The sequence below is a fragment of the Syngnathoides biaculeatus genome, chromosome 5 (genome assembly GCF_019802595.1).
Source record: "Syngnathoides biaculeatus isolate LvHL_M chromosome 5, ASM1980259v1, whole genome shotgun sequence".
In the NCBI taxonomy this organism is placed as follows: Eukaryota; Metazoa; Chordata; class Actinopteri; order Syngnathiformes; family Syngnathidae; genus Syngnathoides; species Syngnathoides biaculeatus.
In genome coordinates this window covers 7,710,594-7,734,970 of record NC_084644.1, presented here as the reverse complement: position 1 = coordinate 7,734,970, position 24,377 = coordinate 7,710,594, and the positions used below count along the sequence as shown (strand labels likewise).

The 24,377-nt window shown below is 42.5% G+C and overlaps 5 protein-coding genes across 14 annotated transcripts in view; 2 read left to right on the top strand and 3 right to left on the bottom strand.

Moving 5' to 3' along the window:
• Window positions 1–750: 750 nt before the first annotated feature.
• Window positions 751–8,052, bottom strand: rab25b (RAB25, member RAS oncogene family b). 2 transcript variants are annotated; one of them, XM_061819357.1, is made up of 6 exons: window positions 7,676–8,052; window positions 3,138–3,333; window positions 2,786–2,979; window positions 1,258–1,338; window positions 1,057–1,187; window positions 751–952 (listed from the first exon to the last, which is right to left on the bottom strand). In XM_061819357.1, the coding sequence occupies exons 1-5, from the start codon at window positions 7,710–7,712 to the stop codon at window positions 1,069–1,071; spliced, it is 627 nt and encodes a 208-aa protein (XP_061675341.1). In that variant the 5' UTR covers window positions 7,713–8,052; the 3' UTR covers window positions 751–952; window positions 1,057–1,068. The 2 variants fall into 2 exon arrangements, with proteins under 2 accessions (XP_061675341.1, XP_061675340.1); XM_061819356.1 differs by having other exon boundaries at window positions 751–1,187; window positions 7,676–8,051.
• A 565-nt stretch (window positions 8,053–8,617) lies between these two features.
• lamtor2 (late endosomal/lysosomal adaptor, MAPK and MTOR activator 2) lies at window positions 8,618–10,931 on the bottom strand. Its single transcript, XM_061819218.1, has 4 exons — window positions 10,708–10,931; window positions 9,293–9,455; window positions 9,016–9,105; window positions 8,618–8,947 (listed from the first exon to the last, which is right to left on the bottom strand). Exons 1-4 carry the CDS (start codon window positions 10,773–10,775, stop codon window positions 8,891–8,893), a joined length of 378 nt encoding a protein of 125 aa, XP_061675202.1. The 5' UTR covers window positions 10,776–10,931; the 3' UTR covers window positions 8,618–8,890.
• Window positions 10,932–11,088: 157 nt separating this feature from the next.
• Window positions 11,089–16,172, top strand: LOC133500488 (transmembrane protein 176B-like). 2 transcript variants are annotated; one of them, XM_061819216.1, is made up of 7 exons: window positions 11,089–11,231; window positions 11,988–12,175; window positions 12,667–12,789; window positions 14,042–14,098; window positions 14,643–14,858; window positions 15,121–15,243; window positions 15,435–16,168. In XM_061819216.1, exons 2-7 carry the CDS (start codon window positions 11,999–12,001, stop codon window positions 15,501–15,503), a joined length of 765 nt encoding a protein of 254 aa, XP_061675200.1. In that variant the 5' UTR covers window positions 11,089–11,231; window positions 11,988–11,998; the 3' UTR covers window positions 15,504–16,168. The 2 variants fall into 2 exon arrangements, with proteins under 2 accessions (XP_061675200.1, XP_061675201.1); XM_061819217.1 differs by having other exon boundaries at window positions 11,131–11,231; window positions 11,998–12,175; window positions 15,435–16,172.
• A 3,112-nt stretch (window positions 16,173–19,284) lies between these two features.
• On the top strand, window positions 19,285–21,978 carry rbm12ba (RNA binding motif protein 12Ba). Its single transcript, XM_061819198.1, has 2 exons — window positions 19,285–19,416; window positions 19,500–21,978. Exons 1-2 carry the CDS (start codon window positions 19,325–19,327, stop codon window positions 21,553–21,555), a joined length of 2,148 nt encoding a protein of 715 aa, XP_061675182.1. The 5' UTR covers window positions 19,285–19,324; the 3' UTR covers window positions 21,556–21,978.
• Window positions 21,965–24,377, bottom strand: part of si:ch211-197h24.6 (uncharacterized) — a 10,459-nt gene continuing 8,046 nt past the window's right edge. For all 8 annotated transcript variants that reach the window (XM_061819208.1, XM_061819212.1, XM_061819207.1 and 5 more), the window contains 3 exons: window positions 24,223–24,330; window positions 22,931–23,030; window positions 21,965–22,090 (listed from right to left, as the gene is read on the bottom strand). In XM_061819208.1, coding sequence (XP_061675192.1) covers window positions 22,053–22,090; window positions 22,931–23,030; window positions 24,223–24,330 — 246 coding nt within the window. In that variant the 3' untranslated portion in view covers window positions 21,965–22,052. The remainder of the gene's footprint in view (window positions 22,091–22,930; window positions 23,031–24,222; window positions 24,331–24,377) is intronic.

The following is a 24,377-nucleotide window of genomic DNA, read 5'->3' as shown; positions in this document are numbered from 1 at the left end:
GTCACCGGTTCGTTACGCCTTCGCTCGACTCCCATTGGTCGGGGGGGCAGCCGACGTTTCACGTGCTCAGATGTAATTGGCCCGCCGGGTTGTCACTCGTTGTTTTGTTTTCCGGTGGATGACGTAGGCGGATAGGCGGGTCTGAGCCTCCCTCCAACAGGTGATCCAACTCCAACACGGCAGCGCAAAGTCAGCTCACAATAAAAATTTTGAGGACATTCGTGTCCAGATGAAACTGAAACCAGAATCCGGTGAGGGCGGCACGGTGACTCAGCTGTTAAAGCGCTGGCCTCACAGTTCTGAGGTTGTGGGTTCGATCCCCGGCCCCGTCTGCGTGGGTTTTCTCCTGGTGCTCCGGTTTTTTCCCACGTCCCAAAAACAACATTAATTGGACACTCTAAAATTACCCCTCGGTGTACATACATACACATATGTTATCGAGCGGTCTGCACATTTCCCGGTATGGTGAAAGTCTGTCTGGATGTGCCCTGCGATTGGCTGGCAACCAGTTCGGGGTGTACCCCGCCTCTTTCCTGTTGACAGTTGGGATAGCCTCCAGTGCTCCCCTTGTGAGGATAAGCAGCTAAGAAAATGGATGGATGGATGGATGATTTACTGTTTCACCTGCCATAGCAGACACTTGTGATTGTGAGTGCGGCTGTTTGTCTCTATGTGCCCTGCGATTGGCTGGCAACCAGTTCAGGGTGTTACGACAAGAATTCATAATAAAGCAGAGTTCATATGCAATAGTCAGCATTTTGATCACAAATCCTTTTATTTCAGCAGGGACACACACATGCACCTCAAATATTGGCTATTGAACAAAGCGTTCCCTTTAAAATCTGTACTTTAAAAAAAAAGAACATCTTGTGGTTGTACTGTTTAAAATCCAGCTCACCCAGGAAGTACAGCACAACAAGCAGGATAATGTTTTCATTCACATTGCACCAGCCTGCGAAGGTTGAAATCAGTCAATTTTTTTCCCTTTCTCTTTAATTTTTAAAAGGAAGGCACAAGTCCGATGGCTCGGATCCCCTCCGTCCCCTCAGCCCCTACCGGAGGTCCAGCTCAGATGTTCTTGCAGCAAGGTTTCTTCTCCTCGGTGGGCTCCAATCTGGGAGTGTTCAAAGTGATGGCGCTGATGGAGCCTTTGGACACTTCCTTACGGCTCACCTTCTTGTGAATCTCTACGCCAGGGCACAAAAAAAATGATCACCACGAAATAAACAAAAATGAAATGAAAGCCACTGCGGTTACCTGTTAAGACAGTGTTGAAGGCAGCCTCCACGTTCGTTGACGACAAAGCAGAAGTCTCCAGAAACAACAGACCTTTTTTCTCTGAACAAAATTTTTAAAAATTATATATTTTATTACTCTATACTCTTATTATGTATTCAGTGATTTATAAGTATGACTTCAATATTTTACAAGACACTAGCATACATAGAAACACACGAGCATAAAGAGAGCCTGCAGACACTTTCGATTTAAGTGTTAACATAAACATCCATCCATCCATTTTCTTAGCCGCTTATCCTCACGAGGGTCGCGGGGAGTGCCGGAGCCTATCCCAGCTGTCATCGGGCAGAAGGCGGGGTACACCCTGAACTGGTTGCCACCCAATCGCAGGGCACATCGAGACAAATAGCCGCACACACAATCACACTTAGGGGCAATTTATTAATGTTGCATGTTTTTGGGATGCGGGAGGAAACCAGAGGGCCCGGAGAAAACCCACGCAGGCACGGGAAGAACATGCAAACTCCACACAGCTGGGCCGCGATCGAACCCGGGTCCTCAGAACTGTGAGGCCAACGCTTTCCAACTGATCCACCGTGCTGCTACGTTTTCAAACAACCATCCATTTTCTTTTTCCGCTTATCCTCACGAGCATCGCGGGGAGTGCCGGAGCGTATCCCAGCTGTCAACAGGCAGGAGGGAGGGTACACCCTGAAGTGGTTGCCAGCCAATCGCAGGGCACATAGAGACAAACAGTCACACTCGCAATCACACCTACAGGCAATTTAGAGTTTCCAATTAATGTTGCATGTTTTTGGGATGTGGGAGGAAACCGGAGTGCCCGGAGAAAACCCACGCAGGCACAGGAGAACATCCAAACTCCACACAGGCGTGTCTGGGATCAAACCGGGGACCTCAAAACTGTGTGGCCAACGCTATCCAGCTGCCAGCACATTTTAAACAGGAATGAGAAATTTTAAAAGCACAATCACCTTTCTTAAAATACCAAAATGTATTGATTTCAAATAATACGACAAAAGCTAAAAATTGTACTAAATGTGTGCAGATCAGAGTCAAGAGAAGCGCTACCAAATGAATACAATGGACCATAGGTGTCAAACTCAAGGCGCGGGGTCCGGAAGCAGCCCGCCACATGATTTCATGTGGACCCCGAAGGCAAATCATGTGTATCAACTTGATTGTTGTTCAAATTTGAACCAAAATTTCATACTGTCGTATCATAAATGATGACGTTGCAATAGTGCAAGCATTTTTGTGTAACCAAACATCAACAATAGTTGAAAACCTCATAACCCTTGATTTCTAATTTCCAAAACTGGTTGATAAATCTAATGTGTGAATATGATGGGTCAATAAAGATTTTCATGGTTTCAGTCATGTCGGCCCTCTGACAGAAACCGGAACTACAATGTGGCCCGCGATAAAAATGAGTTTGACACCCGTGCAATCGACTGTTGGGACTAAATCCATTTCTTGGACGGAATATTAGAACTACATCGTGGACAAAGAACATAACCGTCTATACCTGCAAAGTCCTTGGCCTCCTCTGTGGGTACCGACCTCTCGGACTCCAGGTCAGACTTGTTGCCCACCAGCATGACCACGATGTGGGGGTCGGCGTGGTCGAAGAGCTCCTTCAGCCAGCGCTCCACGCTCTCGTAGGTCAGGTGCTTGGTGATGTCGTACACCAGGAGGGCTCCCACCGCACCTCGGTAGTACCTGTTGGAAGTCACCGACGGATACATGTAAACAAGTGTTCCACAGCCAGCCGTGAACAATGCGGGTGTTGTTTTGCATGGAACGCGGCGTCAATGTTTGTACAGAAAACATCACTGATCGCGCGCACGCGTGTGTTTATGGTGTCCGCGGGGACTCACGCCGACGTGATGGCCCGGTAGCGCTCCAGTCCCGCCGTGTCCCAGATCTGCGCCTTGATGGAGAAGGTGTTGAGCTGCACGGTGCGCGTGCTGAACTCCACGCCGATGGTGGTGCGGCTGTCGTGGTTGAACTCGTTCTTGGTGAAGCGGGACAGCAGGTTGCTCTTCCCCACGCCCGACTCGCCGATCAGAACGACTGAGGAGGACACAAAAAAAAAAAAGATACGGAACTGGGATTAGCTACAGTAGAAAGTGATCCCGTTTATCGCGGGGGATAGGTTCAAGACCCGCCTGGCACAGGTGAAACCCCATGATAAAAACACGAGAATATTCTTATATAGTTTTACCCACATTTAAACTGACTAAAATACATGAACTTGTTGAAGCCCACGTTCTACTTCTAATTTACAAGTCAAGGTAATGCTGTATTTCTTGGTAACTGTTCTCACGCTTGTCGTGAAATGTGAAACGCAAAACATCAAATTACCGTAATTTTCGGCCTACAAGCCGTGACATTTTTCACACGCTTTCAACCCTGAAGTTCATGCGGTTCATTTGTGTATTTTTTTCTAACCGCCGCAAGGAAAAGGTAAGAATGAGACCGGTGGAAGATGCGCCGAGGAAGTGACTTTTACCGGCCCTGTTAGCACTGCGCTAGCGTTAGCGCTCTGCTAGCGTACTGCTGCTGTGTTAGTGGCGTGTCTCAGTGATATTTACCGGTAAGTTTTATTTTAACCGGCCCTGTTAGCGTTAGCGGTATCGCGGCACTAGCATTAGCACCACACTAGCGTTAAACTCTCTGTTTTCCGTCTTTCTTCGTAAATATCTCATGTTTCAATGTGGGCACTTGCGGCTTTGACACAGCTGCGGCGTATGTATGCACCAAATGGTATTTCCTTTACAGATGTACTCGGTGAGGCTTTTTACCAGGTGCGCTCTGTAGCCCGGGAATTACGGTAAAAGAAGACACTAGCTTGCATGGTATCCCAAATAATAAGTAAAGCATGCTCGCTTCCAAGTTAGGGTTAGGTTGACCATAAACTGGCATAAAAACAAAAGACATATTGTATATTTAAACAGTATTCAACCACCAAACCATATTTCATCCAACCAGCGTTTGCTATCTTATTGCTAACATAATGCCAAACCCAAAAACATAGAGCGGACATTAGCATGTTACACAAGACTAAATTCGGACTTGACTTTGCTGTCCAAGCACACAAGACTCATTTACTCACTTCAAAAATGTGCTTATGTATCTTGAGGAATCATTTTCGAGGTCACCGTTCACTTAGCGGCAGCCATGTCGCCTTGACTCCCCTCCTGAACTAGTAGCAAGGCCCCTTTTTCCACTAGCGTCATCCACTACTCAGTAACCACTTGTGCAAACAACAGCAACAATCCCCAGTGTGTGGCCAAGCATGAAACTTTCTGCCACAATGGTCTGTTGATTCCAAGGATTTTTTTTATTTTTTTTTTTTAAACACTTGACGGCATCACATGAGAGATTTTCCCTGTTCGCTTGCTTTAGCAGGAAAAGCAACAATTGCACAATCCGGCATAATCTCCCGGGTCCAACGGAATACAGGAAACATCATTTTATTGAGTGTGACATTGAATTTAAGGTTAAGGTTCATATTTAAAGAATGGATTAACCACTCAGGTATTTTGGGGGTTTTCATTCGGAATTTAAATATTCTCTATGTAAATAAAAGTTTTTTAAATTGCTTTTATTGCATCAAGTTTTGAACTCACATCGGTTCTTATTAGTTTAAAATATTCAGTTATTTTAATTTTTTAACCCTTCATATTACAGTTTATTTGCACACTGCGCCGGTTGTAGAACCACCTCAAAAATCAACTTGTTCTAAGTACAGTATCACCTTTTTTACGTGTATTACTTTTACTACAATTTTTCTATTTCTGTCACATATTTAATAACAATCTAATCAGATTTGTATCGCCACATTTTAAAATCTAAATCGTGTTATTTTTGCCATATTGGAGTGGAGTAAACCATGAAACATCTCAGCTAACATTTGATGAAATTTTTCACTTGTCCAAAAATAAACAATAACATTTGCTAAAAAAAAAACATTAGAAAAAAAATACTTTTTCAAATTATGAGTTTAGAATGAAACCTGATTTACCTTTAATTGTACAAATTGAATGCATTAAATAATAATTTTTTTCAAGGATTTCAACTGACCAAAAGAGACAAAAAAAAACTGTACTTTTTTTACATTAACAGTATACAATTTATACTGTATTTACATTTGCATGAACTCAGCCATTTTTTTTAAATAAAGGAGGTAAGGTGGTTTCAAATGCCCAGCACAAAGTCCACAGGGTTAAGGTTCTGTCGAGAGGATGCTGGGGAAAAAAAAACAAAAAAAAAAACACTTTTTTCCGGATGATCGTATTTGTCATGTTTTGTGATATTCTAAGGCCTACGCCCCACAGCTGGGCTGCCCCAATGGATACAAACACTGCCTGGATTCAGTTGGGATAACATGTATTTATTTTCTACACTAAATGGCTGCTGCCCAATTTTGGATATCACCACCTCTGTGTGTACTTTGAACACCCCCAGATTGCAACTTAGTAACACTGTACTAAATGTGTAATAAAACGCTAATGCCACAAATTTATTTTTTACATTTAAATTCACACAAGACACTGGAGCATACCATGAAAGACATATGTAGTAGCTCAAAAACAGTATTGTAATAGCTACAGCATATACTTACACTAATATTTATACATTAGCTTTGTAATGCCGAAAATGAACACTGAGCTAAAACCCACATAACGAGTCAATGCAGAAAGTGATATGAAAACGATGGAAAAATCACATGGAAAAAAAAAAACTAGTAAAAATAAATCATTGTGTAGAAAACCTTTAAATGCCAAATTTTAGGGCTAATGCACATGTGATAAATATGCACAAATTCAAAGTTTTCAACGTTTTCCAGTCTTTCTGGTCCTTTTTTTATGGGGGGATATGCCAGAAATAAACAAGGAAGTAGCTACGGCTAATCTACATTTTTCCATCATCATACAACAAAATAGTTTCACTTTAAGAGTGAGAGTTTGCTACTTTGACTTTTATCGAGGTTTAAGGTGTTACTATTAGTGTTTAGTGTTAGGATAGGTTACTTTCACTTAAGTTGGAGTAAAATGGGTTAGGATTAGTTATTTTAGCCACGTTTAGCTACTTTAAACAATGACTGCGACCGGCAACAAGTTGAAAAAAATCTCAAGTAATTGCTGACAAATGCCACAAGATGGTTGCAAAATATTTTTTTTTCTGTTTAGCTTAGTTTCATGGCACGTGGAGGCCACGAGTCGGTGCCAAATCAATATTTTTATATTAGATAAGGCCTTGGCTTGAGCACAAAAACAGTGAATAGTATTTCCCCGAAAAGGTACATTCACTCAGGTTACAAATTAGGTGACTTTGGGGGATTACAGTTAGATTTAGCTCCATTTTAAATAAGAATAGATTTAGAGTTAGCCTGTTAGCTTTAGCTACTTTTATTTTCGCTAGTGTTTGGGTTGGAGTTTAGGGTTAGTTACTTTTAATTTTTAATTTAGCTAGGTGGGGGGGGTGAAGGTAGCAGGTTAATAGTTATAGGGAGTTTTAGTGAGTTCATTTTAATTGAATCTTATTTTGGGCTATGATTATTTACATTTTTAGCTAGGGTTAATTATGTTAGCGTTAATGGGATTAGTTACTGTTACTTTGCTTTTTAGCTAAGGTCAGGGTGTTATGACGGGTTTATTTTTAATTTAGCAAGTGTTACCTTTAGTTATTTTTACTTTACTTTCCATTCATTTTCTTAGCTGCTTATCCTAACAAGGGGAATGCTGGAGCCTATCCCAACTGTCAACGGGCAGGAGGCGGGGTACACCCTGAACTGGTTGACTGCCAATCGGAGGGCACGTAGAGACAAACACTCACAATCACACCAAGGGGCAATTTAGAGTGTCCAATTCATGTTGCATGTTTTGGGGATGTGGGAGGAAACCGGAGTGCCCAGAGGAAACCCACGCAGGCATGGGGAGAACACGCAAACTCCATACAGGCAAGGCCAGGATCGAACCGGGCACCTCGGAGCTGTGAGGCCAACGCTTTCCAACTTACGCCTTACTTTACTATTAGACATGGTTGATTTTATTTTAAACAGAGTTCCCAATAGTTACATTTTATATTAAAAATCAAACGAGATTTTCAGGAATAAGTTCAATTTATCATTCTATTTTGTCCATATGCACATGACAGCACAACTAATAATCGGACGAAAACGTCGTTTTGATGGTACTTATATGCCTTGGAGGTACAACAACATCTTTTTTTTTTTGTTTTCCTCATATGGAACGCACAGTGGAAGTGTGTCATATGCAGATACATCGAGGCGTCTGCCAATCTTATCATAAACAAGGAAGTGTGCATGGACAAAGTTGTACTGTAAAGCCGCGCAGTAATTCTTCTGGAATGCACCCTTGAGTGCGAGAACAAATGTACTTTAACTCACCCTTGAAGACAAAATTGTAGGCCTCGTCCGATCCCATGTTGTGTCCATCCACTGCTTTCCTCGTCCTCCACTCACTTCTCGTTCTTCCTTTGAGGAAACTGACTCAGTCTGCAACCGGCCGCCGCCTCACGAACTGACAGGTCCTCGTCAGGTCCGAGGACGGAAAAACCAGCCGGTTTTGGCACACGAGCAGCCTGCCAGCCTTCCTGCTTTCCTGCCTGCTGGCTTAGTTTACGGGCTGGCCGGGGTGAGACATGTTGAGTGCGTATCCAGGTCAGGGAGGGGCCGGGCTGCAGTCGTGGAGGTGTGGCGCTACCAGGTACGGAAGGACGCAGGTGGAAAGCCCGGTTTCAGTCAGACGCCCCCTGCTGGTGCGTACTCTGCTCTCTTACCCACTGTCATTTATGTACGCATTTCCGGTAGTGGTTTACCTCACCATATTACTTTTTTTTTTTTTTTTTCATTTTTATTTAGCAACAATGTTGCAATATTACACAAATCGTTTTTCGGGCAAAGTCTCGATTTTGTGTATTAGTCATTTTATTAAAATAAATTGAAGTAATAGCTGTTCTTTTTAATAAAAAGGTCATGTGTTTTAGAAAGAAAGCTGTTTTCTTTTGGTACAGTTGCAATTTTACCCAAATAGTAATCCCCCCCACCCCAAAAAAAAGTCTCAATTTTTTGAGAAACTTTACCAGATTACATAAAAACTTTCTTTTTTTTCCCAGGGTCAAAAGGGTTTTATTTCAAATCAAAAGAAGCTGTATTTGGTGCGGGAAAGAATGAATAATAACAAAAAAAATGTCGCATTTTTTTTTAAAGGCTGGAATTCTTTAATGTAAAAAGTGCTATTTGGATCAATTATTTTATTTTTTTAAGTTCAAACTGAAAATGATTTTCCTTTTGTTTTTACGAGCCCCAGAACAATACAATTACAACATCTATAATCAGACATTTTTTACTGTACATATTTGAACCAAAGCATATAAATCAGAATGAAATTGCATTTCAACAGCATTTTAGAAATCGATAATAATGGTATTCATGGAGCTTCCATACTGTCATAACAAAACTGTGCCTTACGTACAACTAAACAAACGCACAATAATTGCTAATGGCATCAACAACTTTATGCGCAGATTAAATAAAGACGAAACGGGACTCGCAGTCATGAGTTCAAAGCCACACAAGGTGAACCAGCACGGCCCCATCCCACTAGGATGCTGCCACTTGGGTCAACGGTTCCTCCAGGTACTGTACCAGTGCCTCGGCCTGCGTGGCGAAAGGGCACGTGAGCTACAAAATGGACTAATGCGGATAACGTTGTTGCGTCGCCTCACCTTAGCTTTGAGCATTCCAAAGCCCACCGTCTCTTTGGCGTACATGCACAGGAGCAGGTTGGCCACTCGCGTGATGGCCACTCTTCCCTCCTGTAAAACAAATGCACACCCTTGTCGCATGAGGAGTCCCTCTTGGGTACGGACCATACCTTCTTGAATTTTTTTATTCACATAAGGTATGGTGATGGGAACCAAAAAAGTCCAGTCTTACTGCTATTTCCAGAGCTTCCTGTTTGACATTAGCTGCGATTCTTTGGAGGAGGAATACGCGTCTTACCAGGCAATCCATGAGTATGAATTTGAGTTTGTCCTCGTTGAAGGCCTGGTGGCCGTTTTTGTCGTAGGCCGCCCAGATGTTGCTGGCGATGGCGGCGGTGACGCGAGCGTCCGTGTCCCCGTAGCCCGAGTAGGCCAGAAGAGACCCTTCGTTGTTGAGCAATCTGACAATCAATCAATCAATAAAGGAAGTCACATGGAGCAAGCAGAAACCTTCATTTTACAAATACAAAACTTTTTTTGAACAGATCAACTCCCATTCATTTTTATGTGGGGAAACGGGAAAAACAATTGCAGTTACAGTATTTTAAGGGAATATGGATCAACCCAGAATTGGGAGAACCATATCGGCACTGATATTTTTCAAATATGAATCATTGCTTTAAGCATTTTTTGCTGACTTCAAGAAATTGGTGACATACCACAATGTAAAGTGAGCTCAACGGTAGACTTTTGACTTTATTTGTCATGTGTTACTCTGTTTGGCACAGCCATAACTAAAGAAATTATTTATAACAAAAGAAAGTTATTTTTAACCCATTCAAGGTGGCAATTTTTTGCCTTATTGAGATAAAAGTCTCCTAACAGGCCACAATCAAGGAAATAACACTTCTTTTTCGTTTATGGTTAAGTTCTAGGATAACTTTACTAATTTATAATCTCGTCCCAAAAATGGGACGCTGCCTGCGAGAGGGTACTTGGGTTTTCTTAGTAGATCGGCCCAAAAACCAGAATCAGAATCAGATTAAAACACTTAAATATTTTGATACACTGAAGGATATAATGCGTGAAAATCATGATGTCTCAAAAATGGGACGCTGCTCACGAATAGGTTAAAGCAATTTTGGTATTGGTCTTTTTACAATAACAGGGCTGCTAATTTATGTTAGCTATTATTATTATTTATTTATTTATTTATTTATTTTTGCTGATGAGACAAGAGTCCATGCTGATTTGCTAACTGCTGAAGAAAAAAGTTGAAATAAAAATGTTTTCTTCCTTATAAGTCATTTGAGGTGATGAGGGATATGCTGACAACTTCAAACCACAATTACTGTTATTGAAAATTAAAAAAAAAAAAGAAATAATACAAATAATTACAAAGAGTACATAAACAATAAAATCCCCCTCCCAAAAGGATGTTTTTAACTTTTTTTTATAGTGATATTCAAGTTGGTCACCCACAGGGACGGACAAAAGAAAATAGATACTACTACAGCTGCATATAGACTCAAAAGTAGTTGGGAAGTTAGCGTTTAAGCTGCATCGGGAACACTTTTCAAATCATGGTATGTCAACAGAGGAGGTTTCACTGTAGAGTTCCATAAAACAATAATTTACTAAATCGGTATTCACCACGTAAAGCTGCCAGAACGACTGCAACATTTGCATCCAGCTAGGCTAAGCGGTACTCACAGCGTGCTCTGGACTCCGTTTGTGTTGGCTTGGCTCAGCACCTGCGTCAAAGCCTTCGGTCGTAACATGGCCGCTCTCGCACTCCGGCGGTAGAAAGTTGTTTTTAAAACAGATAGATCAGAAAAAAAAGTGGGCAAAAACTTGTCACGATGCTGCTTATCGCCTACATATACACAAACGGGTCAGCTGACTGGGGTAATGTTGTCATACGTTTCCGGGTACGCCTGCAGAATGCATTGTGGGAATTGTAGTCCCGGACTGTCGACCCTCCAACGACAACAATACGGATTTTATGGTAATATTTATTGGATTAAATCAATTTAGGGGCAATTAAAAACACAAGCGAGATTTTGGAGATGTTTGTCACATTTGTTGTAGTTATCAATCTGGGTCAGCAAGGGGTTAAATATTCCATCCGCCAAACTGAGACGGAAGTCCACAAACTCCAACAATCCAGTCCACCCAAGACTCGAACTGTTTTTTTTTAATTGGACTTAGCGTTCTGCGCGGATCTACTAAAAAAGGCAAGTTCGTTCCGTTTTACATTAAAATAAAATCTGATAGTCGCCATTGCCATTTACGTTCTACCGAACTTTTTGTTCTAGTTCAAGTTATTTGCATGGCGTGTCATTTTGGCGTCTGTTTTAACAATGATGAAGCATCGATGATTTTCATGTACGAAGTTCTGTCATGTTTTGATGAACAATTCCAACACATCGGAAAGTTTTTTTATGTGGGGCTCAAAGACAAAAAGATGACGCACACAAATTTGTAAACACGCTGAAGCAGACGTGAACACCACAGGCGGCAGCATTGAGCCCCTGCTCCTGCCACAGCAACAATCACAATGCGCGAAGAAGAAAAAAAATACTTTTCATTTTTATGACCATATACGCCCCAAAATGAATCATATCACAATCTTTACATTAGAACTTTATTTATGAGAGCCCTGTTGTGAATAGCGAAAATATGAGTCATCAATGCACATCCAAAAAGATATGTAATTGCATATAGATGCCATTATATGGTAATGAAGCACTTTTTTAAAATTTTAATTAGACAAGGCTATGTTCCTTTGTTCACTTCAACGTACTGTCTTGGCAAAAAAAATGGCACAAAAGTAGTCTATTTAAATTTGACATGGCTTGATTATTTTTTTTTTTTAGCAAATAAAAGTATACCACCCCCCCCCCCCCCCACACACACACACACAGATAAAAGTGCAAATCCCCAACAGTGAATATGAAGTGTTTGACTTTATTGTTTTTGGCCACCCCCAGACCGCGGCAGGATGCCCGTGACCATCACCAGAGCACAAGGTGTCACCGTGTTCACGGTGACGTCGGACCCCAAAAGTCGCTGGCCTCCTTTGTGCCAAATCCTCAAGGCGCTGTGCTACAGCCCCTCGTGCTGTGCGGCGTCCCAGCACATGAGGACCACCATGGGCTCTTCTCAAGCCGTACTGGGGGTGAGATTTCAACCGAACATGCTGCAAACACGCCCCTTCTGACACGGAAGCTCTTTTCGAAGAAGAGAACATCTCACAACCGAGTGAAGTGACCGGGGCAATATTAGCCTATCGTTTCGAGCCATATTTAGATGATATGCGGATCACGGCAAGTTCAGGGTGTGGTCTGCCTTTTGCCCAAAGCTAGCTGGGATGGGCTCCAGCTCTCCCGCAACCCTAGTGAGGATAAGTGGCTTGGATATTGACATGATATGACAATTTTGGCATTGTTAGGCAACCTGCACAAAAAGCACCGAAGCGGGGAACAGTTGGCCGCCCATTCAAAAATTTCCATAAGGGGAAATTATTTTGAGCTGTGAAGGTCATTTATTGTGCGTTTTCGCTTCATCCTGAAATTTCACCTCGCCAAAACTCAAGATGACAAACCTTTCGTGCGTGTCGGATCTTGTGTGGATTCGCCGGCCGATGACAGCTGCTGTCTTCCATCGCAGGCCCTGCAGATCGCCGTGGGCTTGATCACCATCGCCCTGGGTGTCCTCCCCATGTTCGGGGGCTTTGAAGACTCCTGGTGGAAGATGGATATGAATTTATTTTCCCTGTGGATGGGACCAGTGGTGAGCACACTATCACAGCAATATTTAGATTATTGTTAAAGCGTATTTGCGGGTCGCTTGTCATGATTCTCTGAACGTTAACCCAAATATTCTATGGACAAAATTTTTTTGCGAGAAATACTCGAAGATGCCGCAAAAGCCCTCAATGGGAACTTGATTGCTTTGTCAGTGGACATATTTTTACCATATCTATATGCATACTTATTGTGAACTTTTTCACTTTTTGTATATTTATGTTATTTATATTAAACCAGGGGTGTCAGGCCCGCAGGCCAGAACCGGCTCATCCGGGGGCGGGTCCAAAGTCAGCCTGTTTGGGGATTTTTGCGGATGAACAGATCTGCAGTTTTTCTATAAATGTAACGTTATTGCTAACTATGTCCACTAGAGGTCGCAGTGAAAATGTTGTTTTTATTGATGCACCTCTACAATTTATATGTTCACCATGTAAATATAAAATGATTTTTAGATTTTAACTATAGATATGGGCAGCACGGTGACTCAGCTGGTTAAGCGTCAGCCTCACAGTTCTGTGGAACCGGGTTCGATCCCGGCCCCGCCTGTGTGCAGTTTGCATGTTCTCCCCGCGCCTGCGTGGGTTTTCTCCGGGCACTCCGGTTTCCTCCCACATCCCAAAAACATGCATCATTAATTGGACACTCTAAATTGCCCCGAGGCGCGATTGTGAGCGTGGTCGTTTGTCTCGATGTGCCCTGCGATTGGCTGGCGACCGGTTCAGGTTGTACCCCGCCTCCGGCACTCCCCGCGACTCTTGTGAGGATAAGCGGCAAAGAAAATAGATGGATGGGTGGATGAAACTTCTGCTTTTCGTCTATTTACCCCATTATTTTATTCTATTTTTTGTTCACTTGTATTTGGTACGATTTATACAATCATAACAGACTTATTTTCAACTTTAATTATATTGATTACCCATGACGGGGGGAGCTAATAATGTCATAAATAATTAAGACGCATAGATCTTTAAATCAAAAAATTAATTTTTGGCACATTCCAAGAGTGAGTGATTCTAATATTTGCACTATATACTGACGATATGGTTATTAAAAGTGTTGCTGTATCTCTTTGCAACTTTGCTTATTTAATTGTGTAACATGCAGCGGCTTTACCTGAGAAAACTTTTTGTGTGCCAAAGAAACAAAAAAAAAAGGTTAATATTTTAAATTGTGGATAAAATGGCTCATATGTCTCCTTTTTTCATCTGCCAACGCTTTTTGTGTCCCTCCCGTAGTTTGTGCTTTTCGGCATCGTCTGCATTTTGTCTCAGAAGTACCCAAGTCCGTGTCTGGTGAGCAGCATTTTTTTTTTCTTCAGAAAAATATGTTGTACAAATATGATGTACAATGTATGGTCTTATATACTCTAATTATCTTAACATTTATGCTGATTTCCTTTAGCGCTTTAGCCTTTCGTCCTTATGGCATTTCGCATGATATGTTATCATTAAGCTGTCGGGATTTGGTTGAATAAAATATGGATTGGTTGAGCATTTCGGTTTTTGAAATGCAGAATTTTTAATGTTTACTCAGCAAACAAGAGTCAAACAAGGAATTAAGGAATACTTTCAAATATTCGTCGACGAGGCTGCGTCTTGTACAAAGCAGATGAATAAATAAATTCAGTTTATTTTGTAAAAAAAATTGAATTGTGCTGTGTTTGGACATATTTCACGGAGAATAACTTTTTAAAAATAAAATTTTCTTCCCTTTCCACTGCAACCCTGATTATCTTGCAAACCAGATAAAAGAACAACAGATTATACATGCATATGTATTTTTTAATAGATGGCACGGGACCTGTAAATGTTTTAATAAGTTGAAATGTGCTTGCAGGTTATCATCAACGTGATCCTGAACCTGTCCGGCGTGTTGTTCGCCGTGGCCAACGTCATCCTCTGCGCCATCAACATAGGCGTCATGAACATGTGGGACGTGTGCGAGCCGGCGTACGACGACCGCTTTGACAACTGGATCGCTCACACCCCCACGCCGAGTCCCAACGAGAAGTTCTTTGAGAAGCAATGCCTGAATGGGCGGGAGCTGCTTCATGTAAAACCTGAAACATATTTTTAGACTTGTGAAAGTTGCCGACCGGGAGTTTCCGCTGGCCGCCTATTTGTGGCCCTTAAACCGTTAAGGTGCTTTCCAAGCTCCGTCGTTGTTAGCCGCGAGCCGCATTTCATTTCGCGTGGTTCAGTGTGCAGTCAGCTAACCCGTGTCCACTTTTTGGACGTGAAATTTTCACTCCCCACACTGAAAGTTTTAAGCCCCTTTGCTAAAGTGAACAAAGTACCCGTTGTGCTGTCTCCAGATGCTCCTGAGAGGCATCAACGGCGTCCTGCTGCTGTTGGCCGTCCTGGAGCTCTGCCTGGCGATCAGCTCCTCCATCTTGGCCGTCAAGGCACTGAGGAGCGGCGGGAAAGGCTGCCGCCAGGTGCGTTAACCTCCTGGAATAAAAATGGCCACGGGTCAAAGTGACCCGTTGTAAAAATGGGATTTACAACTGAAGTCACGTCTCGCTTACGCCAGGCTCCCCGGCTCAACCGCCTTGGCGCTCACGGCCTTTCTAACATTTCATTGCGACTGCATTGTAATTATTGTTATTATTTTATGTACAATTTGCAGAGCCTTGACGATCCAGAAGAGTACAAAGCGTTTCCGGATGAGGACGTCATCGCCAACCCTTCAGCCTGAAAAGCGGAAACCTTCGTCTTCATTATGTGATGCCACAATCGTCACAATTCCACTTTGAATACATATTTCGCATACTCAGCATGTTAGGAATTGATCATTTTCATAATGTAAGGTGAACACCGCTGATATTTTGCAATCTTTTGCATTTCATTTTATACTTAATATGTTTTCTTCGGGGCGGCACGGTGGGTTTTCTAGAAAGCATTGGCCTCACAGTTCTGATGTCCCGGGTTCGATCCCTTACCCGCCTGTGTGGAGTTTGCATATTCTCCCCTGCGTGCCTGCGTGGGTTTTCTCCGGGAATTCCGGTTTCCTCCTGCATCCCAAAAACACACACACACACCTTCCCAGTTGCATCTGAGCTTTCAAACGTTAGTCTTGGGGGGAGGGGGGTGTTACAAATAAGAATGTACATAAATTATCCTATGTTTACTCTTACAGTTTTACGAAGCATTTATTAGGCAGTATAACCTTGTTGGGGGTCATGTGGATTGGGGCTGCCTGTGTGTGTGGGGGGGGGACTGATAAAAGCTGACGAAATCAGGAACTATCTTGTGACAATGGAGACGCTGACCGCTTTGGTGACGGTTATCTCGTTGCTGATGTGTGCCCCCCCCCCCCCCCCCGCCCTTTGAAGCGAGCAACGATTGTGTAACTTTTGATGAAATCACCTTGATTAAATTAAAAAAAAAAGCAGAAAAGAATCTTTTGTCTTCCTCCCGTGTGTGTTATTTATTGATTGTTTTAGGTTGACTTGAAACTGACAGTACAATGCTGATATGTTAAAGACCCGGTTTTATTGAAAGGATCGGTGCTGGTTGGCGCTCAGGAGACAAAGACGACACTCAACAAAAGACCAACGTTCCCAAATGCTATTTAGCCTAAATAACTGGCATATTTATTTCGACCAAATGCAAGTTCTCAAAATACAGCTGACATTGCGTGAAATCATCACATGAGCCTCTTACCTCTGCCGAGAAGGTGGAGAGCCAACACCCAGGCACAGCTCCGCTCGTCAACCAGCTGGGCATTCGTACGCAACCCGCAGCAGACTCTACCTGTTTGTACTCTGCATCTCTCTTTCATACTTTTCAGTTGCGTGCGAGAGGAAGGGCGGGTGGCCTACCCGTCCGCCCTGGCGCCGCAACGTTTGTTTCCTAATTTACTATTGACACCTAAGTGTGTCCTTCAGGCTCTTAAAAACATCTTACGCAGCCATAACTGTCAAACATCCCACAACAATGTTCTTCTTTGGTACGAAAACAAGATAGTGAAACGGTCAAAACGTCTTGACCAAAAACAAGTTAGTGAAAAAGAACTTATATAACCATGGTTGCACAATACGTTCGGGTATTCAACGGCTATGGGAAGCATCACTAATTAACACTCCTCTCAGACGCCCCCCTCCCCCCCATGATAAGAGTAACCTTCGCTGCGATGATGTTTTCAAATGTTTCTTTTATTGCTGTTATGAGGTTTTCAGACATATGTATTTAAATACACTCAGTCCACATGTGACATTTTTATAATTCAAGGGTGTGGCCACCTTCGCACGTTTGATTTGATAACACCCCCCACCACCTCCAACAATTCAGTGCGGCCCACGGGAGGCCCTTACAAGTGCCATTGACGCAGGACTGCATATGATCATTTTTCTTGATTAAATGATAACCCATCATTTTCCTTTGTTTCTACACCCCCCCCCAAAAAAAAAACCATGATGTCACACCCCCAACCCTTTTTCTCACAGGGTGCTACTCGTTTTCAACAGAGGCGACGTCAGCCGGAACCTCAACAAATGTGCGTGACACGGGATGACCTCTGACCTCTTAACAATCAATCATTTTGATATGTCGTTAATCATTTTTTAAATCAAAGCCAAATATGACGTCATAGGCAGTAAACAATTTTTTGACCGATCGAACTTTCTCATTGTAATTTCGTGTTTCCTTTTAAGCACCTGATGACTGTTGCTAACAATACATTCTGAGACAATTATAACAATAACTTTATGAACACGCATATGATTTAATGATCAAACCATATTCCGTGTCATCAATAGACTCATTTGACGGTGTTAACACTAAACCTTTAGTCCAGATTAAAGCATTCCTATGTATGAAATTAGTAATTAGTGAATTTGACTTGGCGGCACGGTGTGATCAGCTAGTAAAGCGTTAGCCTCACAGTTCTGAGGTCCCGGGTTCGATCCCTTACCCGCCTGTGGGGAGTTTGTGTGTTCTCCCCATGCCTGTGTGGGTTTTCTCTGGCCACTCCGGTTTCCTCCCACATCCCAAAAACATGCGACATTAATTGGACACTCTAAATTGCCGCTAGATGTGATTTTGAGTTTTACTATTGTCTGTCTCTATGTGCCCTACGACCAGTTCAGGGTGTACCCCGCCTCCTGCCCGTTGACAGCTCCCCGCGACCCTCGTAAGGATAACGGCAAAGAAAATGGATGGATGGCTGTGTCTAACTTTTGAGCATAGTTACCCCGAATGCAATTACTGTAAATCCTTGTTAGATTTCATTCTTGCATTCTTTAGAAACCCCCCCCCCCATCACAGTAGTTACTCATTCACAGTCGTTGACATGATGTGCCATTATGAGGGAAAGACAAATAAATTGAAAAAGAAAAGTGCCGCACATTGAAAAAAAGGAAGCCTTTGTGGTTGAGAGAGTTGAACAGAATGACAGGGTTGGGGGTGGGGATTTAAAGTGTCTCTGAAGGAGATTGTCAGACGAAAATTAAAGAAGTGTGCATTATGTATTATGTTACATTGAATTGGATTAAGACACAAAATTAACAGCGACGGGAATTACAGTACTTGCCATGAAGTTTCTGTTTTGGAGCCCAATGTCAATAAGCACCAAGCAGTGTCTCCGTTTTGTGCTCACATGTTTAAAAGAATTCACTGGTAAGTGTATTAGTATTATTTTTTAAATAGATACATATAGTAGATACTTGGATATTCGGAGTCACTGATGGTGTAGTGGTACACATCCCTGAATTTGGTGTAAGCAGCGTGGGATTGATTCCTGCTGAGTGATGGTGTTGAAATGTGCCCTCCGACTGATTGGCGACCACTTCAGGGTGTAGCCCACCTTTCATCTGAAGATACTGAAGTCCATCTTAACCCTTGTGAGGATAAGTGGCTTGGAAAATTGGATGGATGGACTGGAATATCATATGTAACCCCTTGGTTTGCAAAAGTCCCAATTATGCCACAGTATTTGTTGTACAGCGAGAACATCGTTTGGAGCTATATTTATATTGATACATGAAATATTGAATTACAGTTTAATCAATATTTACAGTGTAAAGAACATTTAGTGACCCTAACCCTAACTCATAATAGTGTTTATAATGCATGCATTTGAATTGCATTTCCGTTCTAGAGACGCATTGTTCTGTCCAAGATTAAAAGAACAGTAGATACTGCTGCCCCCCCCCCCATTTTTTCCCTTCATAGATACAGTATCTGCAATAATTACATCGCCATTTTTAAGCTTAGAATGTTTTTTTTTTTTTTTTCCTGTGTGGACGAAAGCCTGTCCGGTCCTTAAAAACGTCGAGAAGGAAAACCAATTTATTTTTATCTAAGAGAATATTTAATCTCCATTTTTGTGTAGTTGTTTTCTAACAGTTACGGGTTTTATTATTTTTGAGTTGAAAAAAAATGTTTTTTTTTTTTTTAAACATTGTCCTCATGGGTGAATTTCCTGCCATGAATGCATAGGCGCTGAAGTCCTCTGATTGGTCAAACACGTAGTCAGCCTACTGCTCGACCAATCACCGTACAGCAAAAACAAAAAAAATGAAAAAAGATGGGCGGAACCGAGAGTGGCGGCAAAGGGATATATATCCACACGCAGCGAGACATTTATCACTAAACTGTAGTCGGCTGTCGTAAGTTGCAATATTTCTCCGTCTAAGCTATTTTTATTTCTTCTCCCTCATCTTTTTTTTTTATTTTTACTATTGTCTTTCAGGAAACACGCCGCTTGTTTGAGACAGAACTACAGGGACGAAAAGATGGAACGCTCCGTGCGGGTGGAGGGCCTCGACATGGAGGCGAGCACCGAGGACATCCGGGACTTTTTCGCCCGTTCGCGCACAGCCGTGGGCCGCGTCTACATCCTGGGAGGACCGCGGCGGGAGGCCTTGATAGAGTTCGCGTCCGGAAACGACGCTCGACGTGCACTTCGCTACAGCGGGCGCTTCCTGAAAGGCTCAAAGGTGATTTTACACAAGAGTAGCATTTCAGAGGTGAAACGGAAACTGACATACTTTTGGAATAAGAAGAAGAAACGGTCCCTCAGTGAACCTCTGCCACACGAGGAAGTTCTCCCACAGATGTCAACTGATGACTGTAGAACTGTATCAGTGCGTTTTCCCACAATCTCGCCACTTTCTGTAGCCAATGAATTCATCCAGACTTCAGACAAGCCCCGTGATCCTAGAACTGCGTCAGCCCGTTCTCCCACGATTTTGTCACCTCCTAGTCACACTGAAGTTTTCCAGACTACCGACAAGCCCCATGATCCTAGAACTGCGTCGGCGTATTCTCCCGTCATTTTGTCACCGCCTGATCACGCTGAAGTACAGACTTTCGACAAGCCCCATGCTCCCAAACTATATTTGCATAACAATCATAACGAGTCTTTACAGACCTTTGATAAGCCATGTGATCCGAGAACAAGACCCGTTCCCAGCGGGTGTCCGCCGATGTGTGACAAGTCACACGAACCCAAAATTTTATCACCACCTGTTCCGAGTGATTTCCTACAGACTGCTGACGAGATACCCACCGACAAGGTTTATCATCCTTTTGCTCCCAGTCTATCCTCACTCAAATGTGACAATCCACTTAAATACAAAGACTTTTCCACTCCAGTTGAGGGCAGTCAGAATTCTGGTCCGTCAGAGATGCCAGACCCTTTACAGAATGCGTTTCTTTTAGGGGTTCGTACTGTGCTGGAAAGTCTGCAAACCTATCAAAGTGAACAGTGGGAGGTTTTGCCAGACCTTGACCGCCAGGAGGACAGCAGCGCAATTACACCAAAACCAGAGTTATCAATGCCAGGCTACGTGAGGCTTTTTGGACTGCCACTCTCGACCACAAAGGAGGACATTTGCTCTTTCTTCAAAGGGCTGAATGTGGGGGAAGTTGTAAACATGAAGTTGGAACACCGTTGTGTGTGCCTAGTCAAGTTTGCCCGTAAGCAAGACGCCGATGATGCGCTGCAGTTTAATAGCAAGTACATGGGGCCCATCTGTGTGGAGATACGCAACGCCACAGAGAAGCTGTGGAACTTAGCGATAAAAGAATCTGAAAAGGCTCAGATGGAGGACTGTGAGAGAAACTCCCTCACAGACTCAGGAAAGCGCAAACGACTAGTTCCAGAGGACAACTGCAACCACTCTAAAAAGCCCAGATTTATCAGTGAAAGGGAAGAGTACATTGTCCAGGTCTGCAATCTCCCATTAACGACGACTAAGACTGATTTAAGGAGATATTTGGAATGTCATAAATTACCAAGGTCAAGAGTACAACATCTACTCGACAAGGAATCCAACAGAACGGACACGGCTTTTCTTATTTTTAACCAGAAGGCAGACTACGAACATGCAATGACCCGTGACGGCTTGCTTGTTGGGTCAGGGCACATAAAAGTGTCAATAATAAGCAGAGACGAGATGGTTAAAAAACGAAGGGAAATACAGTGGCCTCGGAAGAGTTTCAAGAGGAGAACGCACACGGGAAGTGAAATCCCAGGAAAGAAACTGGCTCCAAAAACGTGCCTATTGGTTCAAAACATGTCTGAATGTATGAAGGACAGTCTGATGAAAAAGCTTTCCCACAAATATAAAGTCACAGCGGAGGATATTAGTATTTTAAGCGACAATGGTTCTTGCACGGCCATGGTGCAGTTTAAATCGTTGAAACATGTTTCCATGGCCCGTAAACTCAGCCAAGAGTTGCTGGGAGAAAATGCGATAACAAAATTTATCACGCCGACCGAAATGCAGAACTTTGCCAACTAGGGGCTGCATTAACGGAGTAGCTGTACACTGGAAGTTTTTTTGGGGTGGAAAATTTTTTTTCCTAGTCCTTAATCGTCACAGCACCCGATCCTTTATGTCCCCATCTTCAAGGCAGTTTTTGGACCGATGCCTTGGACCCTAGAAGCATTTCATCATTAACGACTGTCTTGAAAGAATTGCACTTGTTTTTTTGTAGGGTTGCAGTCAAGTTTTTGTCCTTGAATACCTTTTTGTCACAACCAGTTACAACACTTGTATGTTGTCTAACATAGCAATGAGAAATGATTTTATGTAACTAGTTTATTGCAGGAATTGAACATTTTTTGTTGTGGCATAATCAGCAAACAACTTAATCATCCATCCATTTTCTGTTTTCAAAGTAAATAACAGACTGAAAATAGTCAAATAAAAAGCTTAAAAGAATTTATGTACAGTTACTCCTATATGTTCACTGCAAATGGACACGAAGAAGACCAATGTCATCAGACGTGACATCTCTAGAATCTGAGGGCGCCATCCAAGAACCGAGACTGACCTGGAGGAAAAACAAATTGGGGAAAGACCAAACATTAGGCAAGGCCAAACTACGGTACCATTATTTTTCATACCACAAAACGCACCCGATCATAAAGCACAGTCTCAACTCTGAGGTCTATTTCTGCAGATAATACATTATGTGGGGCAATTCTTCAAGAACGTCTTCTAACTGGCCACCTCGCAATGTTCCCACAGAAACTGTTTCTTCATAACTCGATCCAGTTAATCATCTTGATTTCTCCACTTCCAAACCAAAGATTCATTGATATTTTGCAGATGCTCTATTACCATTTACAACTGTGTAACTAGTACCCTGTAGTTTTGAGTTGTGCCTTGTAAGCATGTCTCTTCGCTGACGCCATTTTCGGGGGTCTTTAGACAAGCATGTTTTGCACCATACAGGTAGTATACCTACCAGAGGTAAGCGTGCGTAGTGTACATATATAATGTCTTATTCGCTTATCGCCACAACCGTATGTAGTGTATGCATTAGTTCCTGTCTCACTGGAAAATGGTCTGACAGTCAAAAACAAACTGGTTGCCAAAGTCGGACAATTTTTACAGATTTTCGAACTCGAAGCACAAACGGGGCAGAAGATTAAAGGGTTTTAAGTACAATTTGTAGTGTGGAAAATATGGTGAACTGAACTAGTTTTGTAAAACTGTCACAAACTTCCAACAGAAGTCATCATTTGTCATAAAGTTCAAGTTGGATGTTTGTAGGAACGATCTGTGACCAAATATTTTTAAACAGCACAAGCCATGAAGGCCAGACCACATTCTCAATTGAATTTGAACAAAATGTCATGATGGAAAGGTGAGCTGATCGCTAGTGTACCTTTAGGTAAGGCTCGAGAGTATCTGTCATTGCTTCTTGGTAAACTGGAAGAGGACGATGACAAGAAACTTGAGTTCATTGAGCTGCTCGGACTACGACCCTAGAGAAAGGTAATCAAGATTAAAAGATGATCAGACTTTTACTTTGCAATAACTGACAAAAGCGACAGGATAAACAAATACGGATGATATGAGAGGTTAAGACAGTCATCTCAAGGTAGAACACAGGCCATGGATGGTTTAAGAAGTCAGATACCTGTGTTAATTTGGAGGACTGGCACTAAAGGAGTCTTTAATATAGACAATCGTCCAAAGTGGAAGAGAGACAACTGGACTTACTGATTGTTTGACCTTTTATCCGGAAGGCTTTGTCAGATCTACATTTTTTGGTGCAGAGTTACCACCTTCATGTCTTATGTGGGAGTCCTTTATCTGAATTTGCCTAGTGGTTAGGATCACGAGTGCGTCCTGTCTGATAGCAACTTCGTAGCGGGCAATATTAAGACTTCAGGATGTTGTAAATTGATGACAAGTGAGGGTGTAAACTTTCTGCTCCTAGTTTGACATGCCTTTTGTTCCCTTGGTCCCAAGACTTGCATATGTTCAATATTATGACGCTGGGCCTCTGCAAGTCAAATCTCCCAACGTTCATACAATATTATCTTTACCTTAGTAGAATATCTGGTCTGGGCGAGATAAAACTGGTCCTTGCTTTCGGACAGGAAATGAACACACTGATTATAACGAATTCTACTCCGCTTGTCCTAACTGATGGAGAGTATCGATGATGCGCATCTCTGGCGTGGAAGACTCAAGCATATTTACTTTTAGTTGGTGAACTTTGTTGATTTGAAATATTCCTCCCACAAATCATTAGGGCGACTTTCTTTTTGTAAAACCTTGGGGGAAAAAGTTGTCGTATCGAGGTAACATTACGTCTTATAAGGAATACTTCCTATAAACAGAAATGTCCCTTGTTATTGTTGCCATGTTGTTCCTTGTTCTGAATGTCGTACCAGGGTAGCACCGACTGCCGGAGAAAAATTCCTTGTGTGTTTTTACCCACTTGGCCATCAAAGCTGATTCTGATTCCTCACCATTATTAGAATTCATACCACCTTTCCTCAGAGTACTTTCGGGTGGTCGCGTTCCATACGGAAAGGAAAGTTCCGAAGCAAAAACAATTCAAGATGTGCATTGTCTTCAAAAGAATATCTCTGGATTTCTTTATAACTAAAAAGTCCACTTGTCTCTCTTCAAGATCCATTAATCGCCATGAATGTAGTGCCTTACTTCTGGTGCGATAGTCTTGAGCCTGTATTCCATCAGCAGCTCCGTTAGTTTCTGTGTCACCTTCAGCACTAACTGTGCATCACTCTCATTCTCTATCCGGAAGGTCTCCTGAAAAGATGAAATTCCATAAAAATTACTGTGGGTCAGTGATGAAC

What these genes read in the sequence shown, in the direction of transcription:
- rab25b (XM_061819357.1), bottom strand. Translation starts at nt 7,712, where the DNA reads ATGGGATCGGACGAGGCCTACAATTTTGTCTTCAAGG. An exon ending in GGAGGCCAAGGACTTTGCAG is followed by an intron (nt 1,339 to 2,785) that starts GTATAGACGGTT and finishes AATTTTGTTCAG; the next exon opens with AGAAAAAAGGTCTGTTGTTT. An exon ending in CTTCAACACTGTCTTAACAG is followed by an intron (nt 1,188 to 1,257) that starts GTAACCGCAGTG and finishes GCCCTGGCGTAG; the next exon opens with AGATTCACAAGAAGGTGAGC.
- lamtor2 (XM_061819218.1), bottom strand. Translation starts at nt 10,775, where the DNA reads ATGTTACGACCGAAGGCTTTGACGCAGGTGCTGAGCCAAGCCAACACA. An exon ending in AACGGAGTCCAGAGCACGCT is followed by an intron (nt 9,456 to 10,707) that starts GTGAGTACCGCT and finishes ATTGATTGTCAG; the next exon opens with ATTGCTCAACAACGAAGGGT. An exon ending in TTGGAATGCTCAAAGCTAAG is followed by an intron (nt 8,948 to 9,015) that starts GTGAGGCGACGC and finishes TTCGCCACGCAG; the next exon opens with GCCGAGGCACTGGTACAGTA.
- LOC133500488 (XM_061819217.1), top strand. Translation starts at nt 11,999, where the DNA reads ATGCCCGTGACCATCACCAGAGCACAAGGTGTCACCGTGTTCACGGTG. An exon ending in CTTCTCAAGCCGTACTGGGG is followed by an intron (nt 12,176 to 12,666) that starts GTGAGATTTCAA and finishes CTTCCATCGCAG; the next exon opens with GCCCTGCAGATCGCCGTGGG. An exon ending in ATGGGCGGGAGCTGCTTCAT is followed by an intron (nt 14,859 to 15,120) that starts GTAAAACCTGAA and finishes TGCTGTCTCCAG; the next exon opens with ATGCTCCTGAGAGGCATCAA.
- rbm12ba (XM_061819198.1), top strand. Translation starts at nt 19,325, where the DNA reads ATGAAAAAAGATGGGCGGAACCGAGAGTGGCGGCAAAGGGATATATAT. An exon ending in CTAAACTGTAGTCGGCTGTC is followed by an intron (nt 19,417 to 19,499) that starts GTAAGTTGCAAT and finishes ATTGTCTTTCAG; the next exon opens with GAAACACGCCGCTTGTTTGA.